At 50.5% G+C, this 22,132-nt stretch overlaps 2 protein-coding genes and 1 long non-coding RNA gene across 4 annotated transcripts; all 3 read left to right on the top strand.

The window, feature by feature from the left end:
* The first annotated feature begins 3,325 nt into the window (after window positions 1-3,325).
* Window positions 3,326-8,278, top strand: IGBP1 (immunoglobulin binding protein 1). 2 transcript variants are annotated; one of them, XM_060755983.2, is made up of 6 exons: window positions 3,326-3,550; window positions 5,408-5,752; window positions 6,042-6,237; window positions 6,352-6,437; window positions 7,670-7,782; window positions 7,967-8,278. In XM_060755983.2, exons 1-6 carry the CDS (start codon window positions 3,366-3,368, stop codon window positions 8,119-8,121), a joined length of 1,080 nt encoding a protein of 359 aa, XP_060611966.2. In that variant the 5' UTR covers window positions 3,326-3,365; the 3' UTR covers window positions 8,122-8,278. The 2 variants fall into 2 exon arrangements, with proteins under 2 accessions (XP_060611966.2, XP_060611965.2); XM_060755982.2 differs by having other exon boundaries at window positions 3,327-3,550; window positions 7,958-8,278.
* Window positions 8,279-9,561: 1,283 nt separating this feature from the next.
* Window positions 9,562-17,885, top strand: LOC132762813 (diacylglycerol O-acyltransferase 2-like). Its single transcript, XM_067471485.1, has 8 exons — window positions 9,562-9,832; window positions 12,004-12,144; window positions 12,273-12,380; window positions 13,523-13,593; window positions 13,780-13,984; window positions 15,843-16,020; window positions 16,213-16,397; window positions 17,531-17,885. Exons 1-8 carry the CDS (start codon window positions 9,637-9,639, stop codon window positions 17,683-17,685), a joined length of 1,239 nt encoding a protein of 412 aa, XP_067327586.1. The 5' UTR covers window positions 9,562-9,636; the 3' UTR covers window positions 17,686-17,885.
* Window positions 17,886-21,068: 3,183 nt separating this feature from the next.
* On the top strand, window positions 21,069-21,877 carry LOC137097630 (uncharacterized). The gene is made up of 2 exons (XR_010910309.1): window positions 21,069-21,199; window positions 21,834-21,877. It is a non-coding gene; the product is annotated as an uncharacterized lncRNA (long non-coding RNA).
* The last annotated feature ends 255 nt before the right edge of the window (window positions 21,878-22,132 follow it).

The raw sequence follows: 22,132 nt of genomic DNA, 5'->3' as shown, positions 1-22,132 counted from the left end.
TGCCTTATCCCTCTAAGAAAGACTCTAAAGCGGCTCCCAATATTAACCGAGGCGACATTATTGTAAGCCAGTGTTTCTCAACCTGGGGGTCGGGACCTCTGGAGGGGTCGCCAGGAGGTGCCAGAGGGGTCACCACCAAAGACCATCGGAAAACACAGCATTTTCTGTTGTTCATGGGGGTTCTGTGTGGGAGGTCTGGCCCAATTCTATCATTGGTGGGGTTCAGAATGCTTTTTGATTGTAGGTGAACTATAAATCCCAGCAACTACAACTCCCAAATGTCAAGGCCTACACTCCACCAGTGTTCACATTTAGCATACTGAGTATTCGTGCTAAGTTTGGTCCAGATCCGTCATTGTTTGAGTCCACAGTGCTCTCTGGATGTAGGTGAACTACAACTCCCAAACTCAAGGTCAATGTCCATCAATGCCCATGTTGGTTGTGGGAGTCCTGTGTGCCAGGTTTGGTTCAATTCCATCGTTGGTGGAGTTCAGAATACTCTTTGATTGTAGATGAACCATAAATCCCAACAAGTACAGCTCCCAAATTATGTTTCATAACAGGAGCAAAATTACAGTTATGAAGTAGCAAAAGAATGTTATGGTTGGGGGTCACCACAACATGAGGAACTGTATTAAGGGGTCGCGGCATGAGGAAGGTTGAGAAACAGTGTTTTAAGCCATCATCATCACCATCATCATTCTATCTGCCTTCTTCCTCTTCTTCTGCCTTTGGGTGAAGAGATGCGCGGCTGCCCCCAGGTGGCCGAGCGCCGCCTTGCAGCCAGGCCCTTGCCTTCCTCCTTGGCTTCTTCTCTCCACCCATGAACCTTCTGGGGCCTGTGGGGCTGGGTGGCCATCTGTCGGGAAGGATCGGACGGTGTCCTTCCTGGCTGAAGGAGGTTGTTAGACTGAATGGCCTTTAAGGGGGAGTCCCAATAATAAATAAATAAATCCTTTATTTCCACCCCGCCCTCCCACCCTCCGGGGGGGGGGGGGGCACTCAGGGTGCTTTATTTGTTTGTTTGTTTGTTTATTTATTTAAAAGATTTCTGTTCCGCCCTTCTTCTCACCCCGACTCTGGGGACTCAGGGTGGAGCACAGCATATATACGGCAAACATTGAATTTTATTTATTTATCGTGTCAGGCAACCAAACAGTTGTATTACATTTTTGACAGAACAAACAAACAAACATACAAAAGACACAGAGTTTGAAAGCTTGGCATTCTATTAAATCATAGAATCATAGAATCCTAGAGTGGGAAGAGACCTCCTGGGCCATCATCCAATCCAATCCCATTTTGCCAAGAAGCAAGAATATTGCATTCAAATCACCCCCGACAGATGGCCATCCAGCCTCTGTTTCAAAGCTTCCTAAGAAGGAGCCTCCACCACACTCCCTCCGGGGCAGAGAGTTCCACTGCTGAACAGCTCTCACAGTCAGGAAGTTCTTCCTCATGTTCAGATGGAATCTCCTCTCTTGTAGTTTGAAGCCATTGTTTCGCCTCCGAGTCTCCAGGGAAGCAGAAAGGCCCCTTGGAGTGCCTCTGGTGTTGCTGCAAGGAGGTCCTCCCTTGTGCATCATGTGCCAGGGTTCAGGGTGCATTGCAGCAGGGGGTCAGTGGTTGGCTCTTCTCCACACTCGCATGTCGGGGATTCCACTTGGTGGCCCCATTTCTTGAGGTTGGCTCTGCATCTCGTGGTGCCAGAGCGCAGTCTCTTCAGCGCCTTCCAAGTCGCCCAGTCTTCTGTGTGCCCAGGGGGGAGTCTCTCATTTTCTATCAGCCATTGGTTGAGGTTCTGGGTTTGAGCTTGCCACTTTTGGACTCTCGCTTGCTGAGGTGTTCCAGCGAGTGTCTCTGTAGATTTTAGAAAACAAGGGATGCCCAAACAAGGGATGAGCTGGAGATGTCTCTGCCTTGGTCCTTTCACTATTGGCTGCCACTTCCCGGTGGATGTCAGGTGGTGCAATACTGGCTAAGCAGTGTAGTTCCTCCAGTGGTGTAGGGCGCAGACACCCCGTGATAATGCAGCATGTCTCATTCAGAGCCACATCCACTGTTTTAGTATGGTGAGATGTGTTCCACACTGGGCATGCACACTCAGCAGCGGAGTAGCACAGCACAAGGGCAGATGTCTTCACTGTGTCTGGTTGTGATCCCCAGGTTGTGCCAGTCAGCTTGCGTATGATATTGTTTCTAGCGCCCACATTTTGCTTGATGTTCAGGCAGTGCTTCTTGTAGGTCAGAGCACGGTCCAGAGTGACTCCTCCCAGGTATGTGGGTGCAATGCTGCAATGCTCCCGTGGGATTCCTTCCTTCCCAGGTAATAATCCTCAGAGCTCGGGATGCTTGTCTGTTCTTGAGGTGAAAGGCACATGTCTGAATGCCGGGACACCAATTCTTAGACATACATAAACATTAAAAACATTTATCACAATATTAAAATAAACCATTTAAACCCGTCCTAGTCACCCGCGTCAAATCTAATGAGCCTGGTCATCTTTCCTATATCTTTGCAACATCTGTCGGCAAACATTCAACGCCGTAAAGCGCAGGAAAGCGATAAACAATTGCAAACAGGTGGCGACATCTTAAATATCAAATAATAATAATAACAATAACAATAAAGCAGGGCAATAAACAAACGTAACTAACATACACTATTGGACGGTACGCAGTTCAAGCAAGACTCAATAATTAAAACTATTCATAGTGAAAAATTAAGATTTTTAAAAGCAGTATAACAAACCGTTTCCATCTTCCATTTCCATCAACTAGGAACGGTCATAGATCTCTCTCTCTCTCTCATTCCTATTTATACCTGTCATAGATCTCTATGGCCGGATGGCCATCTGCCAGGAGGGTTTTAATAGTGTCTTCCCTTAGGTCTGAAGTGGGTAGGTTTAGATGGTCTCTGGGCTCCCTTCCAAGTCTCTATAGTCTGTCTTGATTCCTGGAGGTTTTAAAGCAGAGGCTGGATGGCCATCTGTCGGGAGGGATCGGGCGGTGTCCTTCCTGGCAGGAGGAGGTTGGGCTGGGTGGCCTTCCAGGGGATATCTGTCCTAGACCTCTCCTCCCCCAGTCCTATCTGTGGCTGGATGGCCGTCTTCCGAGAAGGGTTTAGTGGTGTCTTCCCTTAGGGCAGAAGCGGGTCGGTCTAGATGGCCTTTGGGGGTCCCTTCCGGTCCCGTCTAGGATCTTAGGCTTGTCTCGCTCTGTTTATTTCTCCAAGGGAGGGAGGGAGGTCTCGTCCCGCCCCTTCCGCCCTTCCTCGCCCTCCCATTGGCCCGCCCCCTTGCCCTCTCCCAAGATGGCGGCGGCGGCGCTTCCGGCTTCCGCCCTGCCTGGGGCCGGCTTCCAAGATGGCGGCGCCGGAGGAAGACCCGGACCCGCCACGCCTCTCGGAGCTGCTGGAGCGCGGCTGGCGGCTGGCGGAGGAGGCGGAGGCCGGGGCGGAAGGCCCCGCGGAGCTCCAGCGCAAGGTCCAGGCCGCGCTCGCCCTCCTCGAGCAGGCCCAGCGCGGCGTCGAGGCGCTCCAGCTCTTCAGGTCAGCCGCGCATGCGCAGAGGGAGGGGGAGGGGGGAAGACCCTCAGAGGGCACCACCAGACCCCTCCCCACAGATGGCCACCCAGCAATAGCTATGATACCTAGATAGATAGAAGACATATGATAGGTATAGTGCCCTAGATTTGGAGGGCACAATCAAAACCCTCCTGACAGATGGCCAGCTTCTGCTGAAAAACCTCTTGAGAATGATAATGGATAATAGAATCCTAGAGTTGGGAGGAGCCAACCCCTTCCTGCCATAAAGAAAGGCACAATCAGACCCCTCCCAGCAGATGTCCTTCTCATAGAATCCTAGAATCAAAGAGTTGGGAGAGACCTCCTGGGCCATCCTCCAGTCCAACCCCATTCTGCCAAGAAGCAGGAATATTGCATTCAAATCACCCCTGACAGATGGCATAAAGAAAGGCACAATCAGACCCCTCCCAACAGATGTCCATCTCAGTGGTTCTCAGTGGTCCTGACAGCGGGTAAACCGGCTGGGATTTCTGGGAGTTGTAGGCCAAAAACATCTGGGGACCCCAGGTTGAGAACCACTGAGATAGATCGATAGATATGATAGGCAGGCCCCTCCGTTGGCCGTCTTTAGAAAGAACTTGAAGGCCTGGCTGCTCTGATGTGCCTTCCCAGAACAGGGAAACTCCAACAACAAGTCCCAGAAGCACTTTATTAGACTGTAAGATTGTCTGCACACGGCACTTACCCTAAAATCTGATATACCACCTGTCACATCAGCACTTTTAATCTGTACCCATTACGTTTGGCCCGGCCCCAGTTTTATTGTGTTTTGGTGTATTTTTTGTTGTTTTGATGTTTTGATATTGCTTTAATTGTTTTTGATTTGCTTTGAGTTGTGTATTTGTTATGCTATGTTTTTTGAGGCCTTGGCCTTTGTTAGCCACATCGAGTCCTTCGGGAGATGCTAGCGGGGTACAAATAAAGTTAATAAATAAATAAAATAAATAGTCTCCGAGATTTGGAAGGGACCCCCCCCCCCCCCCGAAAGACCAATCCATCCCTCCATCCATTCACCAATATACTATCTATTTCCCCTTATTTATATTTACTTATGGCATTTCTATGCCGCCCTTCTCACCCCGAAGGGGACTCAGAGCAGCTTACAAGTAAAAAGTAAATACAACATATTATATTATTACGATTGCACAATATTAATATTATCTATTACATTGTACTGCAATATTATTAGTGATATTACATTTAATAGAAAATGTATAATTATAATATATTATTATTATTGTCAGTAGTACATTGTATCACATTATCATATTATGTCTTGTCTTCCTCTATCCACCCATCCATCCATCCATCGACATGTCCATCCACTCACCAATACATTTCTCTCTTTCTCTTCATGTGTGTCTATCTGTCTATCAATGTACCTGTGTACCCACCAATCCATCTATTCACCAATACATGTATCTCTCTCTCTCTCTCTGTCTATTTTTCCATCCATTCACCAATACAGTTCCTGCTCTCTCTCTTCACTTGTGTATTTCTCTTGTTGTTGTTGTTGTTCATTCGTTCAGTCGTCTCAGACTCTTCGTGACCTCATGGACCGGCCCATGCCAGAGCTCCCTGTCGGCCGTCACCACCCCCAGCTCCTTCATGGTCTTTCTCTATCACCTGCCTATTTATCCATCAGCCCATCTATATGTTCATTTAGTTCATCCATTCACGAATACACTGGCATTAATTGGGTCTGTGCAATAGTGATTAGAATGTGAAAGGATGGGCGTGCCGGGGGTGGCGTTTCATTCGGCTGCATGACGGACAATGGCGCTAAGGCTATTCCCTTCTCCCCCCCCCTTCCCTCTGCAGCGGGAACGAGGAGCTGGAGGAGGTGGCCTCCCTGGACCTGCGCTTCCTGCTGGTCCCGGCGCTGCTGGGCTCGCTGGTGCTGAAGCAGAGCCCCTCGAGGGCCCGCCTGGAGCAGCTGGGGCGCGCCCGGGCCCTCTTCCTCCGCTTCCTGCGCCAGTGCAAGGCTTACGGGCTCCTGGGGCCCCGGCAGCGCCTCCCCCTCCACGAGGAAGAAGGGGAAGAAGAAGAAGAGGAAGCAGAGCAGGAAGGGGAAGGGGGGGAACAACGCAGGCCCCCTTCCTCCTCCTCCTCAGGCCAGGCCGCCCTCTTGGACATGGCCGCCCACCGGAGGGAGAAGATCGACAGGTGAGTCGAGGGAGAACAACCCCAAAACAAAACCCAAAACTCAGCAGGGCTAAAGGGCTCTTGGGGTCCGGAAAGGCAAAGCAAGAAGGTTGAGGAGGGGGGGGGGGGTTCCCAGGCTGCCTGGCTATGTTGCAGCAGCATTCTCTCCTGAGGTTTCGCCCACATCGTCCTCAGAGGCGGTGAGGTCTGTTGGGAACTAGGCAAACGGGGGCCCCGTGTTGAGGAGAAAGAGGGAGAGCCAGGCACAAAAGTAGCCACCCCTCAGGCCAGAGGTCTCCCTGTGCCTCAGGTACAAGGCCAAGAAGGACCTGGAGGCGCAGCTGGAGGCGCTGCGGCCGGCGGTGGAGGAGGGCCGTGCCGAGGAGGAGGCGCTGCGGCACTTCTACCTGCTCCAGATCCAGAAGTGGGTGGCCGTGGCCCTGGAGGAAGTGGAGGGCATCGACCGGGAGAGGGCCCTCCTGGAGAGGAGGGGGGCCATGATGCAGGTAGAAAGAGGGCGGGGGCCGGGGGGGGGCTACTGAGGGGAAAGAAGACCCCTTCCCTCATTGGTTGGTTTGTTTGCTTATGCGCTGCCCTCCCCGTATTTATTTTCCCTGCAGGGTCCGTCCCCGGAGCCCCCCAGCCACCGCCAGAGGCCCCCCGTGATGAAGCCCTTCATCCTCACCCGGGACGCGGCCCAGGCAAAGTAGGTCCCACGGCAACCAGGGGGGGGGGGGAGGGAGGATAAAACCACACCCAGCTAAATATGTGTGCATGGATATAAGTATAACAAGAACGATAATAATGGAGTGAACCCTCTTCCCACAATCCCACCTGCAACCCCCAAAGGCCCGTGGCGTATTTCACTGCTTGGTTGTCATAAAATATTTATTGATTTATAGCGACAGTTTATTATGCTACTGTTTTAATTGTTGTTAACTGTTTTATGATGTTTTCGATTATTGAATTTTGCTATTGTTAACCGCTGTGAGTTGCCCGAGGGCTGAGAAGAGTGGTATGGAAATATAGTAAGTAAGTAAATAAATAAAATATTAATAAAGTGGTAAGAGAGCCTGGATTGGGTGCCAAGTTAGTCTCTTCCTTCTTCCATTACCTCCTCTTCGCTTCCTTGCCCTTCTTCCTCTTCTCCTCCTCTTCCTTTTTCTCATTCTTTCCTTCCTCCTCCTGCTTCTCCCTCTTTTCTTTTTCCTCCTCCTTCTTCCCCTTCCCCTTCCTCTTTGTCCTCCTCTTCCTTCTCCTCCTTCTTCTTCTCATTCTCTCCTCCTCCTCCTTCTCTTCTTTCTTCCTGTTATCCCTCTTCCCCTCCTTCCTCTAACCACTGTGAGTTGCCCGAGGGCCGAGAACAGTGGTATATAAATATAGTAAGTAAATAAATAAATAAAATGTTAATAAAGTGGTAAGAGAGCCTGGATTGGGTGCCAAGTTAGTCTCTCCCTTCTTCCATTACCTCCTCTTCTCTTCCTTGCCCTTCTTCCCCTTTGTCCTCCTCTTCCTTTTTCTCATTCTTTCCTTCCTCCTCCTGCTTCTCCCTCTTTTCTTTTTTCTCCTCCTCCTCCTTCTTCCTCTTCTCCTTCCCTTTTGTCCTCCTCTTCCTTCTCCTCCTTATTCTTCTCCTCCTCCTCCTTCTCTTCTTTCTTCCTGTTATCCCTCTTCCCCTCCTTCCTCGTCTTTCCTTCTTCTCCTTCCTCTTCTCCTCTTTCTTCTTCATCTCCCTCTCTTCCTCTCTCCCCTTCTCCTCTTTCTTATGCTTTTTAAATTGTATTTTGTTATTGCTTTGCTTTTAATTGTTTGTTCCCTGGGCTTGGCCCCACGTCAGCCGCCCTGAGTCCCTTCGGGGAGATGGAGGCAGGGTAGAAAAATAAAGTTCTTCTTCTCCTCCTCCTTCTTCTTCTCTTTCTACTCCTCCTCCTCTCGCAGGGTCTTTGGGGCCGGCTACCCAAGCCTGGCCACCATGACGGTGGACGACTGGTACGAACAGCACCGGCGGCACGGGCTCTTGCCAGATCAGGGGCACAAGCAGCGGCCCTCAGGTAACCAGGGGAGGGAGGGAGGGAAGGAGGGAGGGAGGGAGGGAGGGAAGAAGGGATGCACAGCATCCGTTGTGCAGGTTGCCCAGGGCGGCCTCCTCCTCCTCCTCCACGAATGGGGACAGAGAGTGTGTGCCCCACACGCTGCCTGAGTCCCGCTCTTGCTTTCCGCTTGCAGTCGTTCCAGAAGAAGATTCGCAGCAGCAAGAAGAGGAGAAGAAAGAGGAGGAGGAAGGAGAGGAGGAGGAGGAGGAGGAAGAGGCCCTGCGGAAAGCCCGGCAGTGGGACGACTGGAAGGACTCGCACCCGCGGGGCTACGGCAACCGGAAGAACATGGGCTGATGAGCCCTGGAAGGGGACTCGGGAGGGGGAGGCGTGCGGGGGGGGGGCTCTTTCCCCCTTGCCCTCTCCTTGGGGAGCCCTGGGCGCTTGCCGTTTTGTTATTTAAGGAGCCCAATAAAATGCCTTGCTCTGTTTGTAGGGCCGGCTGCCGACTCTTCCTCTCACGTCTCTTTCAGCCACAAAAGCCAATGGCGGCGGCGGCCGCGGCAGTGGGGGGAGACCACAGCTGCTATCGTTGGTTATCCTGTGGTTGGGGGTTGTTGTTGTTGTTGTTAGGATGTTTCTCTCCACAAAGAGTCTCAAAGCAGCTTAACAATAGACTCAAATATAGATAAATAGATCGATATTATTATTATTTTGATTATTATTATTATTATTATTTCCCTACTTTCCTCTCCACGAGGAGACGCAAAGCAGCTATGTATCTGGGTTGTTGTCAGTTTTCTGGGCTGTCTGGCCATGTTCCAGAAGCATTTTCTCCTGACGTATTTCCCACATCTATGGCAGGCATCCTCAGAGGTTGTGAGGTCTGTTGGAAACTAGGCAAGTGGAGTGAATATGTCCCTGTGGAATGCCCAGAGTGGGAGAAAGAACTCTCGTCTGATTGAGGCAGGTGTGAATGTTGCAATTGGCCACCTTGATTAGCATTGAATAGCCTTTCAGTTTCAGATTAGCATTGAATGCTAATCAAGGTGGCCAATGGCAACATTCACACCAACAAGAGTTCTTTCTCCAGACCTGGACATCATTCCACAGGTACATATACACTCCACTTGCCTAGTTTCCAACAGACCACAACCTCTGAAGATGTTTGCTATAGAAGTGGGTGAAATGTCAGGAGAGAATGCTGCTGGGACATGGCCAGAAAACTCACAGCAACCGAGTGATTCCGGCCGTGAAAGCCTTTGACAGCTCAAGCTATGTATCTATTATTAGTATTAGTATTGGGTTTGTTTATACCATGCTTTTTCTCTCCAGAAGGGAGATTCAAAATTCCTATGTAACTATTATTAGTATTAGAATTTATTATTATTATTATTATTGTTATTATTATTATTATTATCATTACCATGTTTATTTTTGCCCTTCCTTTTCTCTCCACAAAGAAGTTGTTCAGTTCTTGTGGGTTTGTTGTTGTTATTATTATTTTTATTATTATTTTGTTATTATTATTATTATTATTATTATTTACTCCCCACTTTTTCTCTCCGCGTGTCATATTTAGCTATCCTATACTGGGTTGTCCCATCAATGCGCCTGAGGATCTGAATGGCTGAAATACGCCAGTGGCCCCTCTTAAAGGGGCCGCTCGACACCCCCCCCCCCCCCGTGGTTGTCCTTCCTTTGCTTGAAAGGGCTTTGAGCCCCCCCCCCCCCCCCCCCCCGCCACCCATGCCTCCACGTTCATGGGCTTGGCCTCTCTCTCTCTCTCTTCCTGGGTCTTTGAGAATCCCTTGGCCTCTCTTCTTCGTCCTTCCTTCCTTCCTCTGCCAATAAACAAACACACGGGAACGCATGCATTGCATGGGCTGCCCGGTCAGCAGGCCTCTCCCTCCGGTCAAAAGGGCGAGCCTCCGGCCCGAGCAAAGTCTTCTTCCTCCGCCATTGAAGCAGCAGCAGCAGCAGGAGGAGGAGGAGGAGGAGGAGGGGGACGGGGAGAGGGACCCAGCCATGAAGACCATCATTGCGGCCTATTCCCAGAACCAGAGCGGTAAGAGAAGAGCTTCGGTGGGCTTTCGCCACATCTGGGGGCTCCAAATGGAGTGGATAGGAAGACCTGTTGTTGGTGGGAGGGTTCTCTCCATTAGTATTATTGGATGCCCACCTGCTGCGAAGGTTTTGCACCAAGCCCCACGTCCCCGCAAGCCCCCCCCCCCCAGTGGGACCCCTCTACTTGGGGCCTGTGGCTGGAGCTGCCCTAAGAGGCTCTGTGGGCCAAGGATTCACAAGCCACAGCCAGGTCCGAAATACTGCCAAGTCTCCAGCAAATCTGTGTAGACCCCCATGTCATTCAGTTGTGCCCACCCCCACCCCCCGGACTGCAATTAGGGGATATCTTGGGGGTTCATGTGTTTCTTGTGTTTGTAGTCCACTGGGTTGCTGTGAGTTTTTCAGGCTGTGTGGCCAGTGCGTTCCAGTAGCATTCTCTCCTGGCATTTCTTCTGTATCTGTGGCTAATGGCATCTTCAGAGGTTCTGTTAGCAATGAAGCAAGTGGAGTGTGTGTGTGTGTGTGTGTATCCATATAAATAAAAATGTAATGTTCATTTGTAGGATTAACATAACTCAAAAAGCACTGGACAAATTGACACCAAATTTGGACACAATTTATTATTTATTTACACCTCTCAGGCCAACAAGTGACCGTCACTCATAAAAACACTGAAAAACACAGTGGAAGAGACTTAAAAAGCAAAAATATTTTTAAAAAATACATTACAACGCATGCACAAAGCCACATATATATACGCAAACACATATATACACATATAAACAAATATATACACACACACAAAACACATATGCACAGACTGGGCCACAGCAACGCATGGCACGGGGCGGCTAGTGTGTGTGTTTGTGTGTTTGTATATATATACACATACACACACACACACATACATATACCTGTGGGATAATGTCCAGGGTGGAGGGAAGAGCCCTTGTCTGTTGCAGTTAGAAAGCTTGAATTAGCCTTTGAGTAGCCATGAAGTTTGCAAAGTCAGTCAGTGAGGGTATCTGCATAGAGGGAGCCTGGCCTTTGTTGCAAGTTCACTGGCACTTGATCGCTTATCCTTTGGAGCTTTCCTGTTTCCGAACGGTGGATAAAGAACACCACTGCGAAATAGGAGAACTCCGGGCATCAAACAACCAAGTGCCAGCCAACACCTCCCAAACAGAGGGTGCCTCCAGGCAACAACAGCCAGGCCACCTCTATGCAGGGACCCTCACTGATTGACTTTGCAGCTTCATGGCTACTCAGTGCTATTCAAGCTTGCTCGTTGCAACAGACAAGGGTTTTTTTTCCTCCCACCCTGGACATATATACCCTCTATTCGTCCGTTCTTATAAAGATGCCATTAGCCACAGATGCAGGCAAAACATCAGGAGAGAATGCTACTGGAACATGGCTGTACAGCCTGGGAAAACCCACAGCAACCTAGTGATTCTGGGCATGAAAGCCTTCAACAACACCGTGTTCTCACCCACTTCCCAAGTAGGAGGCCTCATGCTATCAAAGGGGACGTAAGCATGGTAAATAACACCCCCAACCCCCCCCCCCCCCCGCAAAAAAAAAAGAATTGTTGGTTTGAATTCCTTTCTTGGGGTTCTTTGGGGCGCTGATTTGGGAGATTGCATTGGACAAACTGTACCCACTCTAGTTTCTTGGGCCCCGTTTACACTGTCCTGGTTGGTATTCCAGGATGTGATCCCAGGTTATCTGCTGTGAACTGGATTATAATGAGTCTCCACTGCCTTATTATAATCTGGGATATGAAGATAATCTGGGACCGGATCCTGGGAGATAAGGGCAGTGGAGGCGGGGCCTCGGGTGGGGCTGTCCCGGTCTTCCAGGAGAGGTCCTGCGTGTCACCAACGAGTGCCGACGAGGGGGAAAACAGGGCCGTTTTGGGAATTGGCCGGTCAGAGAGACCCAGGGACAGGGTTCGCATTGGAGGCCGGGGGGGGGGGGGGGGGCTGTTAATGATTCATGCGCCTGAGCCCTCAGTGGTCAGATAAGCAGGAGGTCAAGGCTGACCAGCGCCCTCACCTGGGGCTGGCTGGCTGGCTGTCTTCCCTCCCTGGCCACTCTACCCCTCTTCCTTCCTTCCTTCCTTCCTTCCTTCCTTCCTTCCTTCCTTCCTTCCTTCCTTCCTGCCTACAGGGAGCCGGTCCCTCCTGCGGGATGCGCTGCGGCCGCTGCTGGCGCTGGTGTCCCTCCCGCGCTGGCCCTCCCAAGGGGACCTCCGGGCCGCGGTCCAGCTCCTGGCCGTCGCCCAGTGGATGCTCAGCTTCCTCCTGATGGGTGAGTCTGTGATAGGGACGGAGGGAAGCGGGTGGGTGGGTGGGCAGTGGACCCCCTCTGAGGGGTCAAGGGTGGTGGCTCTGACGGCCCGTTTTCTCGCCCCCTTACCCCCCCCCCTCTTGTTGCAGGCCTGCTGCTGCTGCTGCTCCTGGTCTACCTGGCTTTCACTGCCTTCTGGCCGGTCTCCGCCCTCTACCTGGCCTGGCTCCTCCTCGACTGGGAGACCCCCCAGAGAGGTGAGGAATGGCAAGGCTCCACCCCTCTCTGAGGGCAAAGGCAGCAGGGACCTTGGAGGGGCTCAGGTAGACCACCACCACCCCCTCAGTGGCCACAGGGGCGCGGCCGCTCCACCTCCCTCTCAAAGAGCTTTTGTGTTTGTAAACTTCCTCTTTCTTTGGTTGATCGCCGGCATTTCCTGGCATTTTCTCTTTAGGGGTGCCTTAAGATGCCTCCCCCGCTTTTGAGCGGGCTTCAAACTGTCAACTTTGAATTGACCAGATTTGCCTCAGCTGGTGCTTAACCTGCTGTGCTAAAACCCGGCCCAAGATAATGATAATGTGGATTCTCCAAATACCACTGCCTTGCGGTCATTGCAACTAAGCCCGCATATTATTATGGAATAACAACAACAACAACAACAACAACATGGATCCTCCAGATTGCACTCCCTTGTGGTCATTGCAACTAAGCCCACATATTATTATGGAATAATAACAACAACAATAACATGGGTCCTCCAGATTGCCTTGTGGTCATTGCAACTAAGCCCGCATATTATTATGGAATAACAACAACAACAACAACAACATGGTGTCAGATTGCACTCCCTTGTGGTCATTGCAACTAAGCCTGCATATTATTATGGAATAACAACAACAACAACAACAACAACAACAACATGGGTCCTCCAGATTGCACTCCCTTGTGGTCATTGCAACTAAGCCCGCATATTATTATGGAATAATAATAGCAACAACAACAATAACATGGTTCCTCTAGATTCCACTGCGTTGTGATCATTGCAACTATCTAAGGCCAAATTATATTATAATGATGATAATGATGATAATTGTGACCCTTGCAGCTGTTTAAGGCTGCTTTTAATTATTGTTATTATTATTGTTAATACTATTTGGCTTTGAGGTTCCACTGAGAGACTGTTAGGAGTTGTGGGAGTTGAAGTCCAAAACACTTGGAGGAGGGCCAAAGTTGCCCCAGGCCTTCTTTAAAGCAGTCAGTCAGGGAAAATGGTTTGCAGTGCATGCCATTGGCATCTAATTGGGCAGGCCGAAGCAGGCGACCCCTGGAAGATTCCTCTTGACCAATAATAATAACAATAATAATAACAACTCCCCTTCTTCTTTTGTTTTGTCTGCAGGCGGCAGGAGCTCCTCCTGGGTCCGTTCCTGGCCCGTCTGGAGCTACTTCCGGGACTACTTCCCCATCCAGGTAACACGGAAGGAGAGAGTGGCAAGGGACGGCATGCCCCCCCCCCGTCCCACCCCCTTCTGCCTTCATGCAGCCAAAGCACCATCAAATCACCCTTAAAGCAGAGTAACTAACGTGGCGAGGGCCGAGGGGACGGGCGACCATGTGGGGACCCCCATGACCCTGCTCTTTGCCCGCTTCCTGCAGCTGGTGAAGACCCACCCTCTGTCCCCGGAGCGCAACTACATTGTGGGCGTCCACCCGCACGGCCTGCTCTGCGTGGGCGCCTTCGCCAACTTCGTGACGGGGGCCACGGGCTTCGCAGAGAAGTTCCCGGGCATCCGGCCCGCCCTCGGCACCCTGGCGGGGAACTTCCGCCTCCCGGGCATCCGGGAGTACCTCATGAGCGGAGGTGAGTGAGTGCAGGAGTGAGTGAGTGAGTGTGAACCCCAGACTCACTCAGTCTCCCCCCCCCCCCCCCTTTTGGGCTTCCCCTGGCCGTTAGACCAGGTGTTGCCACAAGTAACCCACTCCTGGGAAACACTGCATTTCTTCAATTGCAAGGTAATGGCAATTGCCATCCTAATTTCAGAAGCACCGCAAACAACTATCTCATCTAGAATAGAATAACTTTACTGCCATCGTGCAATGGAATCAAATGCCAAACAATAGCATCCATCCTTCCACATTCCAACTGGTGTTGCTCAACCCTGCGGGGCCACAGCCGTGTCAAACCTCAGAGTTCAGCACGGAATCAGGGCCCTCCCTCCGCCTCGGTGTCCTTGTTTCTGCTCACCCGATCCTGCCTGCCAGGTGGCCATAATGCCACAAAAGGAGCCTCTCCAGGGTGAGGGGGGTCCCCTTAAGAATATCCTGGGCTTCCTGAAGGCAACAGGAACTCTTCCAAGAGGGGAAAGGGCAGCCGGTCATTCTCTGGCCAGCTGTGGCCAGCCACCCTCTGGAGCACCTCCCTATCTGTGCCGCTGCAATGCGCTAACTATGCGCAAGAGAGGCCATAGGTTGGGACACTCACTCCCTGGAGCACAGCGGGAGGAAGTCACCAGCCATTTCTCATTCTGTTGTTGGTTCCTTAAAAGTCTCAGGTGATACTGCAATCCGTGCCGGGCCCTCCTCACCAACGCTGCTGCCCCAGCGCAACTTGACACTGGCCGCTCGCTTCACTCGATGCCCATTGATAACCCTAACCCATCATCCTCTGGGCAAGAGTGGTCATTGTTGGTTCCTTAAAGCGTCTCAGGTGGTAATGCAGTCTCTGTGGGGCCTTCCACACCAGCACAGCTGCAGCATGAACGCCACCCCAGAACAAGTCTTGGTGAAAAACATGTTTATTATTTATTTATTTGCAGCATTTCTATTCGGCCCTTCTCCGCACCCCGCAGGGGACTCAGGGCAGATTACAATGTACACATTCATGGCAAACATTCAATGCCAAAGACGCACAACAGATAGAGACAGGCACTCAGAGGCTATTTAACATTCCACTTTTCTGGCCACCAGGGGAGCTGTCGCTTCTCCGTCCATCTGCAACACTGATGAAGTATATACCACATTCCCCACATGCTTTTGCTGGAGATGTTTTTATGGCCTCGTAATTTTTGTTAAATTAGCCTCCCCACACATAGGTGGTACCTAAATTTCCTACTTGACAGATGCAACTGTCTTTCGGGTTGCAAAGGTCAACAACAAGCTACACAAGTGGCCGGAAGCTCACTCCGACCCAGGCTGGCTTCGAACTCATGACCTGTCGGTCAGTAGTGATCATTAATGCAGCTGACTCCCAGCCAGCTGCGCCACAGTCCTGGTGCAGCCACAAACTTGGCACTGGCCACCATTTCACTCGATGCCCATTGGTAACCCTAACCCATCATTCTCTGGGCAAGTGTGGTCATTGTTGGCTCAGGTGGTAATGCAGTCTCTGAGGGCCTTCCCCACCAACACAACCGCAACTCTTCCTGAACAACGAAGCACCCACAAACGCCACTCAATCTCCACTGATCGCCAAAGGCCGAATTTTGGAAAGATTCCTTCTGCAGTCTACGATGAGGTCTTTTGGGTGCTAAAAACCAGATTATTATGGCCCTGTATTGATGGAGGCTTTCATGGCCGGAATCACTGGGTTGTTGTAGATTTTTTGGGCTACTCAAACATGGCCACATACCCACGATTATGTCGCTGCCCCACCCCACCCCACCCCGCATGAGAGACGCCTGCAGTTCTCAGGTGCGCTTCTTCTTCCTCCTTCCACCAAGGCCTCTTCCCGGTGACGCGTGGGGCCATCGAGCACCTCCTCTCTCGGAGCGGGACGGGGAACGCGGTGGTGCTGGTGGTGGGCGGCGCGGCCGAGTCCCTCTCCGCCTCCCGCCCCGGAGAGACCACCCTGGTCCTGAGGCGCCGGAAGGGCTTCGTCCGCCTGGCCCTCCAACACGGGTGAGTGAGTGAGGGAGGGGGGGAGGGAGGGAAGGAAGGAAGGAAGGAAGGAGGGAGTGCAAGGGGGCCCAAGGCTGGGGGCGGGGAGGGGGGCGCAGAAGCCCATGCTCAGAACACACCCCTGAAGCAGAGTTCCTCTCTTTGAACCTCCAAGCAAGATGGACAAGCTTGCCCCCTTTGTGTCTCCCGCAGGGCCTACTTGGTGCCGGCCTTCTCCTTTGGGGAGGAGGCGCTCTTCCGGCAGGTCTGCTTTGCGGAGGGCGGCTGGGCGCGCGGCCTGCAGGAGCGCTGCCAGAAGGCCCTTGGGTTCGCCCCCTGCCTCTTCCACGGGAGGGGCCTGCTCCCCCTGCCCTTCCCCACCCCCGTCGCCACCGTCGGTGAGTATGGCCGTGCCCTGACCCCAGGGACCCCTCCCCAAAATGGGGGAGGGAGGGGAGGGGAGGGGAAGGAAGTGGGGGCGGGCAGTTCTCCCGAGACCTTGGGGTCATCAGTATTATGACCACATTCTTCCATGCTGAGGTGCCATCAATGGCAAGGTGCACCCTAGTACGCCCCCCGCTTTTAGATATGATCACATAGGGCAGCGGTTCTCAAAGTGTGCTCCGCGGAGCCCTTGCTTGGCCTTTCCCCTTCTCGTTGCTTGCTTCCAACACCCTCCCCCCACCCCACCCCCCGTGATTGTGCTTCTCCTGGGTTGCGCTGGGTGGCCCCTGGGCTTTCTGCTATCATTATCATTATTGTTCTTGTTATCATGGCTGGGTGGCCATCTGTTGTGGGTGCCTTGATTGTGCTTTTCCTGCATGGCAGAAGGACAGTGGACTGGGTGGTCCCTGGGTTGCTCCAACTATTATTATTTATGTTGTTATCCTTATGATAACGACTGGGTGGCCATCTGTTGGGGGTGCTTTGGTTGTGCTTTTCCTGCTTGGCAGAATGAAGGGGAGTGGGCTGGATGGCCCCTGGGGCCTTCCACTGAAAACCTGTTGTTTATGTTGATCTTGGGGTGTGTGTGTGTATACATATATGTGTGTGCATGTATAATATCATAAGCCTTTCGTGGGGCTCTGCAAGAAACCTTTTGCATGAGAGCGGGCTCTGCGGCCGACAGTCTTTGAGACCCTCTGATATTGGGGGAAGTGCCTGTGAGAATGGGAGAAATGCAGCACGAGTGTGACTGTATTCCTTCAATAGTGAGAGGCTCTCGATGGACAGGCACACCCTCATTTCAGTAACACCGCCACCCACAAAAAGGCACCTGCGATCCCAAGATGCCCCCCCCCCAGCCCCCATTTTAGGGAGGATTGTCTAAGGGGAAAGGTGCGTCTCAGAAGGGGAGAAATGCAGCGTTGCTATTACCGTACTTCCTTACCGTCAGGTTCCCCTCTGGTCTTGCGATGCCCCCATTTTTGTATTGGGGGGGATTCATTTGTGTGGGTGCGGAGGTCCCAAGGGGCCAGGGCGTGGCGTGGGGGGGGGGGGTGCTGAGTGCCTTTCTGCCTTCCCGTTCCAGTGGGGAAGCCCCTGCCGGTGCCCAGGATCGCGCAGCCTCCGCGGGAGACGGTGGACCGCTTCCATGCGCTGTACGTGGAGGCGCTGCGCGGGCTCTTCGAGGAGCACAAGGCGCGCTTCGGCCTCCCTGCGGGGCACGCCCTCCGCATCCACTGACCCCTTTGCGCGGCCCCGAGAGCAAGCGCACGGGAAGCGCCGGGCCCTTCCGGAAGGCCATCCATGCGCCAGGCTTCATTCATGCTGCGCGGACACACGGCCCAAGCCGAGCGCTTTCCCGACACGTGCGTGTGTGCCTTGAGCTGCTTTCCTTCACCAAGTACTTTGCATATGATTGTTAAAACTTTTGCATAATGAGACCTTAAGCTGCCCATGGCTTCATTCTTGAGGTGGGGACGAGAGAGAAAGGAGCGGGGCAGAAGTGCGCACTGCGAGCGAGCGCTCTGCCTCCGGGTGTGAACGGCAGAGGCGGCAGCAGTGGCGGCAGAGCTGGAAGCAAGTCTGTGGCCTTTGACCCAAAGAAGGAAGGAAGGAAGGAAGGAAGGAAGGAAGGAAGGAAGGAAGGAAGGAAGGAAGGAAGGAAGGAAGGAAGGCAGGCCTCCTTGTGCCTTATATACAGAGGGCAGCCCCCTCCCCAGGAACCCCCTCGCAGAGAGCCGGGCTTGGCAATGTCCCGAAGCACACACCAGCAGCATCGCCCGGGCAAGAGCCTGCAGAGATCGGGGGGTTCCTAAGGCTCTCGCCCTGAGATTCCTCCCCAAGGCGCTGGGCATCCCGTCCCTGCAAAGGACTGGCACTCAAGCACAGGTGGAAAGGCCTGGAAAAGACGGGACAACCTGGGGAAACCACAGGGGGGGGGTTATACATTTCCCCCTTATTTTACTTGAGGCTTCCCCCCCCCCCCATTTTATCATGTTTTCCCCCTGTCTTGTCCATGTTTTTCCCGTGTTTTGGCTGTATTTTTTTCTGGATCCCCCCCCCCTCTTTTTCCAGGGTTTTTTCCCCTCATGTTTCCCCATTTTTAAAAAGCATTTCCCCCAATTTTTCTGTTTCTTTCCCCCCAGACCTTCCCATCTCTACACTCAAGCATCTTTAAGTCACTCATACTTGCTCAGTCCCAATAATAATGATAATACTATACAAATAATAATAACAACAATGATTATTATTATTATGATTATTATTAATAATAATGTAGGCTCTGGCATAAACTAGTATTCAGTCCCAATAATAATAATAATACTATCCAAATTAGATAGATAGAGATAGAGATAGATAATTATTATTATAATAATTTAGGCTCTGGTATCAACCAGTCCAGGTGGTCCCACTGGTGATGGGCGCACTGGGTACCGTGCCAGAAGACCTCAGCCAACATTTGGAAAAAATAAACATTGACAAAATCACGATCTGTCAACTGCAAAAGGCCACCTGACTTGAATCCTAGAATCCTAGAGTTGGAAGAGACCTCCTGGGCCATCATCCAGTCCAACCCCATTCTGCCAAGAAGCAGGAATATTGCATTCAAATCACCCCTGACAGATGGCCATCCAGCCTCTGCTTAAAAGCTTCCAAAGAAGGAAGGAGCCTCCACCACACTCTGGGGCAGAGAGTTCCACTGCTGAACGGCTCTCACAGTCAGGAAGTTCTTCCTCATGTTCAAGTGGAATCTCCTCTCTTGTAGTTTGAATCTGCGCACATCATTCGGAAATACATCTCACAGTCCTAGATGTTTGGGAAGGGTTCGACTTGTGGTTTTGTGATACGAAATCCAGCTGCGAGATCTCATTTGCCGTGACATACTGTGTTTTTGTGTCCGTAAAATAATAATAATAATAATAATAATAACAATAATTCTTACCTTCCTCTCCTCATGGCTAATAATAATAATAATAATACTATCTGTATAGTAATAATAATAATAATAATAATAATAATCCTTACCCACCTCTCCTTATGACAGATAATAATAATATCTGTATAATCTGTATAATAATAATAATAATTCTTACCTGCCTCTCCTCATGGTTAATAATAATGATGATAATGATAATAATTATTGCCTTCTCATGGCTAATAATAATAATAATAATATCTGTAGAATAATAATAATGATGATGATATTTCTTACCCGCCTCCTCTCCTTGTGGCTTGGGACGGGTGGCAGCGTAATTAAAACACATAAACGTTGTAAAGTTTCTATAAATACACCTATTAAAATGTATTTCTATTTTGAAAACTCATCTGCTCGCTCTCTCACACACCTTGGCTTTCACTGCACTCCAGGCCTCATTCTACAGGTAATACAATCCCATCTGTATATTTTTCTCACTCCAAGAGGCATTCGTAGAAACAGGGGCGCCCTCCATGTCCTGGCACAATGGATGCAGCTGAAAGCTCAGGGTGGTGGGAGAGGCCGTTGGGGAGGGTTGTTTTCCTCCCGTCAACGAAGGCGTACACACACAAACACACACACACGCGTGCTCCCTCCCTCGTTACGTAAAGCGGGGCTGCTCCTCGTGTGCGTGGAAAACAGAGGCTAAGCGTGGCCAGCGGCCCGCAATCAGGGTTCCCAGGGAAAAGCCAATTAGGGGCGTATTAAGGTGACGATTGGCCACAGGGTTCAATTAATTACAGATGAGCGGCACCATCTGTCACCAGGGATTTATTTGGGGGGCCGGGGCATGCGGGAAGAAGGAAGGAAGGAAGGAAGGAAGGAAGGAGGCCGATGGCACCTGGGAGGCCACCCGGGCACAGTAACAACAGGGCTCCCCGTGTTTATTGGCACGCCATCTCCAATGCACATTATTATATATGTAGGAGTACGAAAACAAAGCACCCACCCATCCTTCTAATTGCTATTGCACGGCCCCTATTAATGCCAATGTATTGGTGAATGGATGGATGTATTGGTACATAAATGGATCGATAAGAGACGCAGATGAATAGATAGAGAGATGGAGAAAGAGAGAAATGTATTGGTGAATGGATGGATTGTGAGATGATAGAAAGATAGAGAAAGGTAAATAAGCAGAGAGAAATTTATTGATGGATGGATGGCTAGACAGACCGATTGATCGATCGATCGATAGATAGATAGATGATAGAGGTGAATTGAGAGATGGGGATAAATATATTGGTGAATGGAGGAATGGGGAGAGAGATGGATAGATAGAAAAAGGCAGGTGAAGAGAGAGAGAAAGGAATGTATTGATGAATGGAGGGAATGATAGGTAATTAGATAGATAGATAGATAGATAGATAGATAGATAGATAGAAACACAGGTGAATAGATATGTATTGAATGGATGGATGGAAAGATAGATAGATAGATGATAGTCAGGTAGATAGATGATAGTCAGGTAGATAGATAGAGACAGGTGAATACAGAAATGTATTGAATGCACAGAAAGATAGATGATAGTCAGATAGATAGATAGATAGATAGATAGATAGATAGATAGATAGATAGATACGCAGGTGAATAAAGAAATGTATTTAATGGATGGATGGATGGATAGATAGATAGATAGATAGATAGATAGATAGATAGATAGTCAGTCAGTTAGATAGTCAGATAGATAGATCGATAAAGACATCGGTGAATAGAGAAATGTATTGAATGGACGGAAAGATAGATAGATGATAGACAGACAGATAGATAGAGACACAGGTGAATAGAGGAATGTATTGAATGGATGGAAAGATAGATGTTAGTCAGAGATCAGGGGTCCTCAAACTAAGGCTCAGGGGCCGAATACGGCCCTGGAAGGTCATTTACCCGTCCCTTGCTCAGGGTCAACCTAAGTCTGAACCGACTTGAAAAGACACAACATCAGCAACAACAACAATGCTATCTCATCAGCCAAAAGCAGGCCCACACTTCCCACTGAAATACAAATAAGTTTATATTTGTTAAAATTGTTCTTCATTTTAATTATGGTATTGTTTTTAAGTGTTATTTGTACTACAAATAAGAGATGTGCAGCATGCATAGGAATTCATTCATGGTTTTTTCAAATTATAATCCAGCCCTCCAACAGTTTGAGGGACTGTGATCTGGCCCTCTGTTTACAAAGTTTGAGGACCCCTGAGAGAGAGAGAGAGAGAGAGAGAGAGAGAGAGAGAGAGGTGAATAGAGAAATGTATTGAATGGATGGAAATATAGATGTTAGTCAGATAGAGAGAGAGAGAGAGAGAGACAGATCGATTGATACACAGGTGAATAGAGAAATGTATTGAATGGACGGAAAGATAGATAGATGATAGATAGTCAGATAGACAGATAGAGAGAGAGAGAGAGACAGGTGAACAGATAACGAAAGAGAAATGTATTGATGAATGGACGTAGGGGTGGATCAATCAGTAGATGACAGAGAAAGAAATGGACAGGTAAATAGGCAGGCAGGCAGGTAGAGACAGTGGGATCCGGGTAACTTTATTATTGCCGTGGTGCATTGTACAGCGGAACTAAATGCCACCCCAACAGGCATTGCGCATGTAGAATTCCACCATCAAAGCCCCCTCCTTGCTCACTGGCATCGGTGTTGCGCAGCCTGCCTTGTGGCTCAGTCTTGGCGCAACAGAGGCTCCCTTTGGCCCGTTC

Source organism: Anolis sagrei, chromosome 10 (genome assembly GCF_037176765.1).
Source record: "Anolis sagrei isolate rAnoSag1 chromosome 10, rAnoSag1.mat, whole genome shotgun sequence".
In the NCBI taxonomy this organism is placed as follows: Eukaryota; Metazoa; Chordata; class Lepidosauria; order Squamata; family Dactyloidae; genus Anolis; species Anolis sagrei.
Note: the sequence above shows the minus strand (reverse complement) of the source record. Positions and strands in the feature narration are given on the sequence as shown.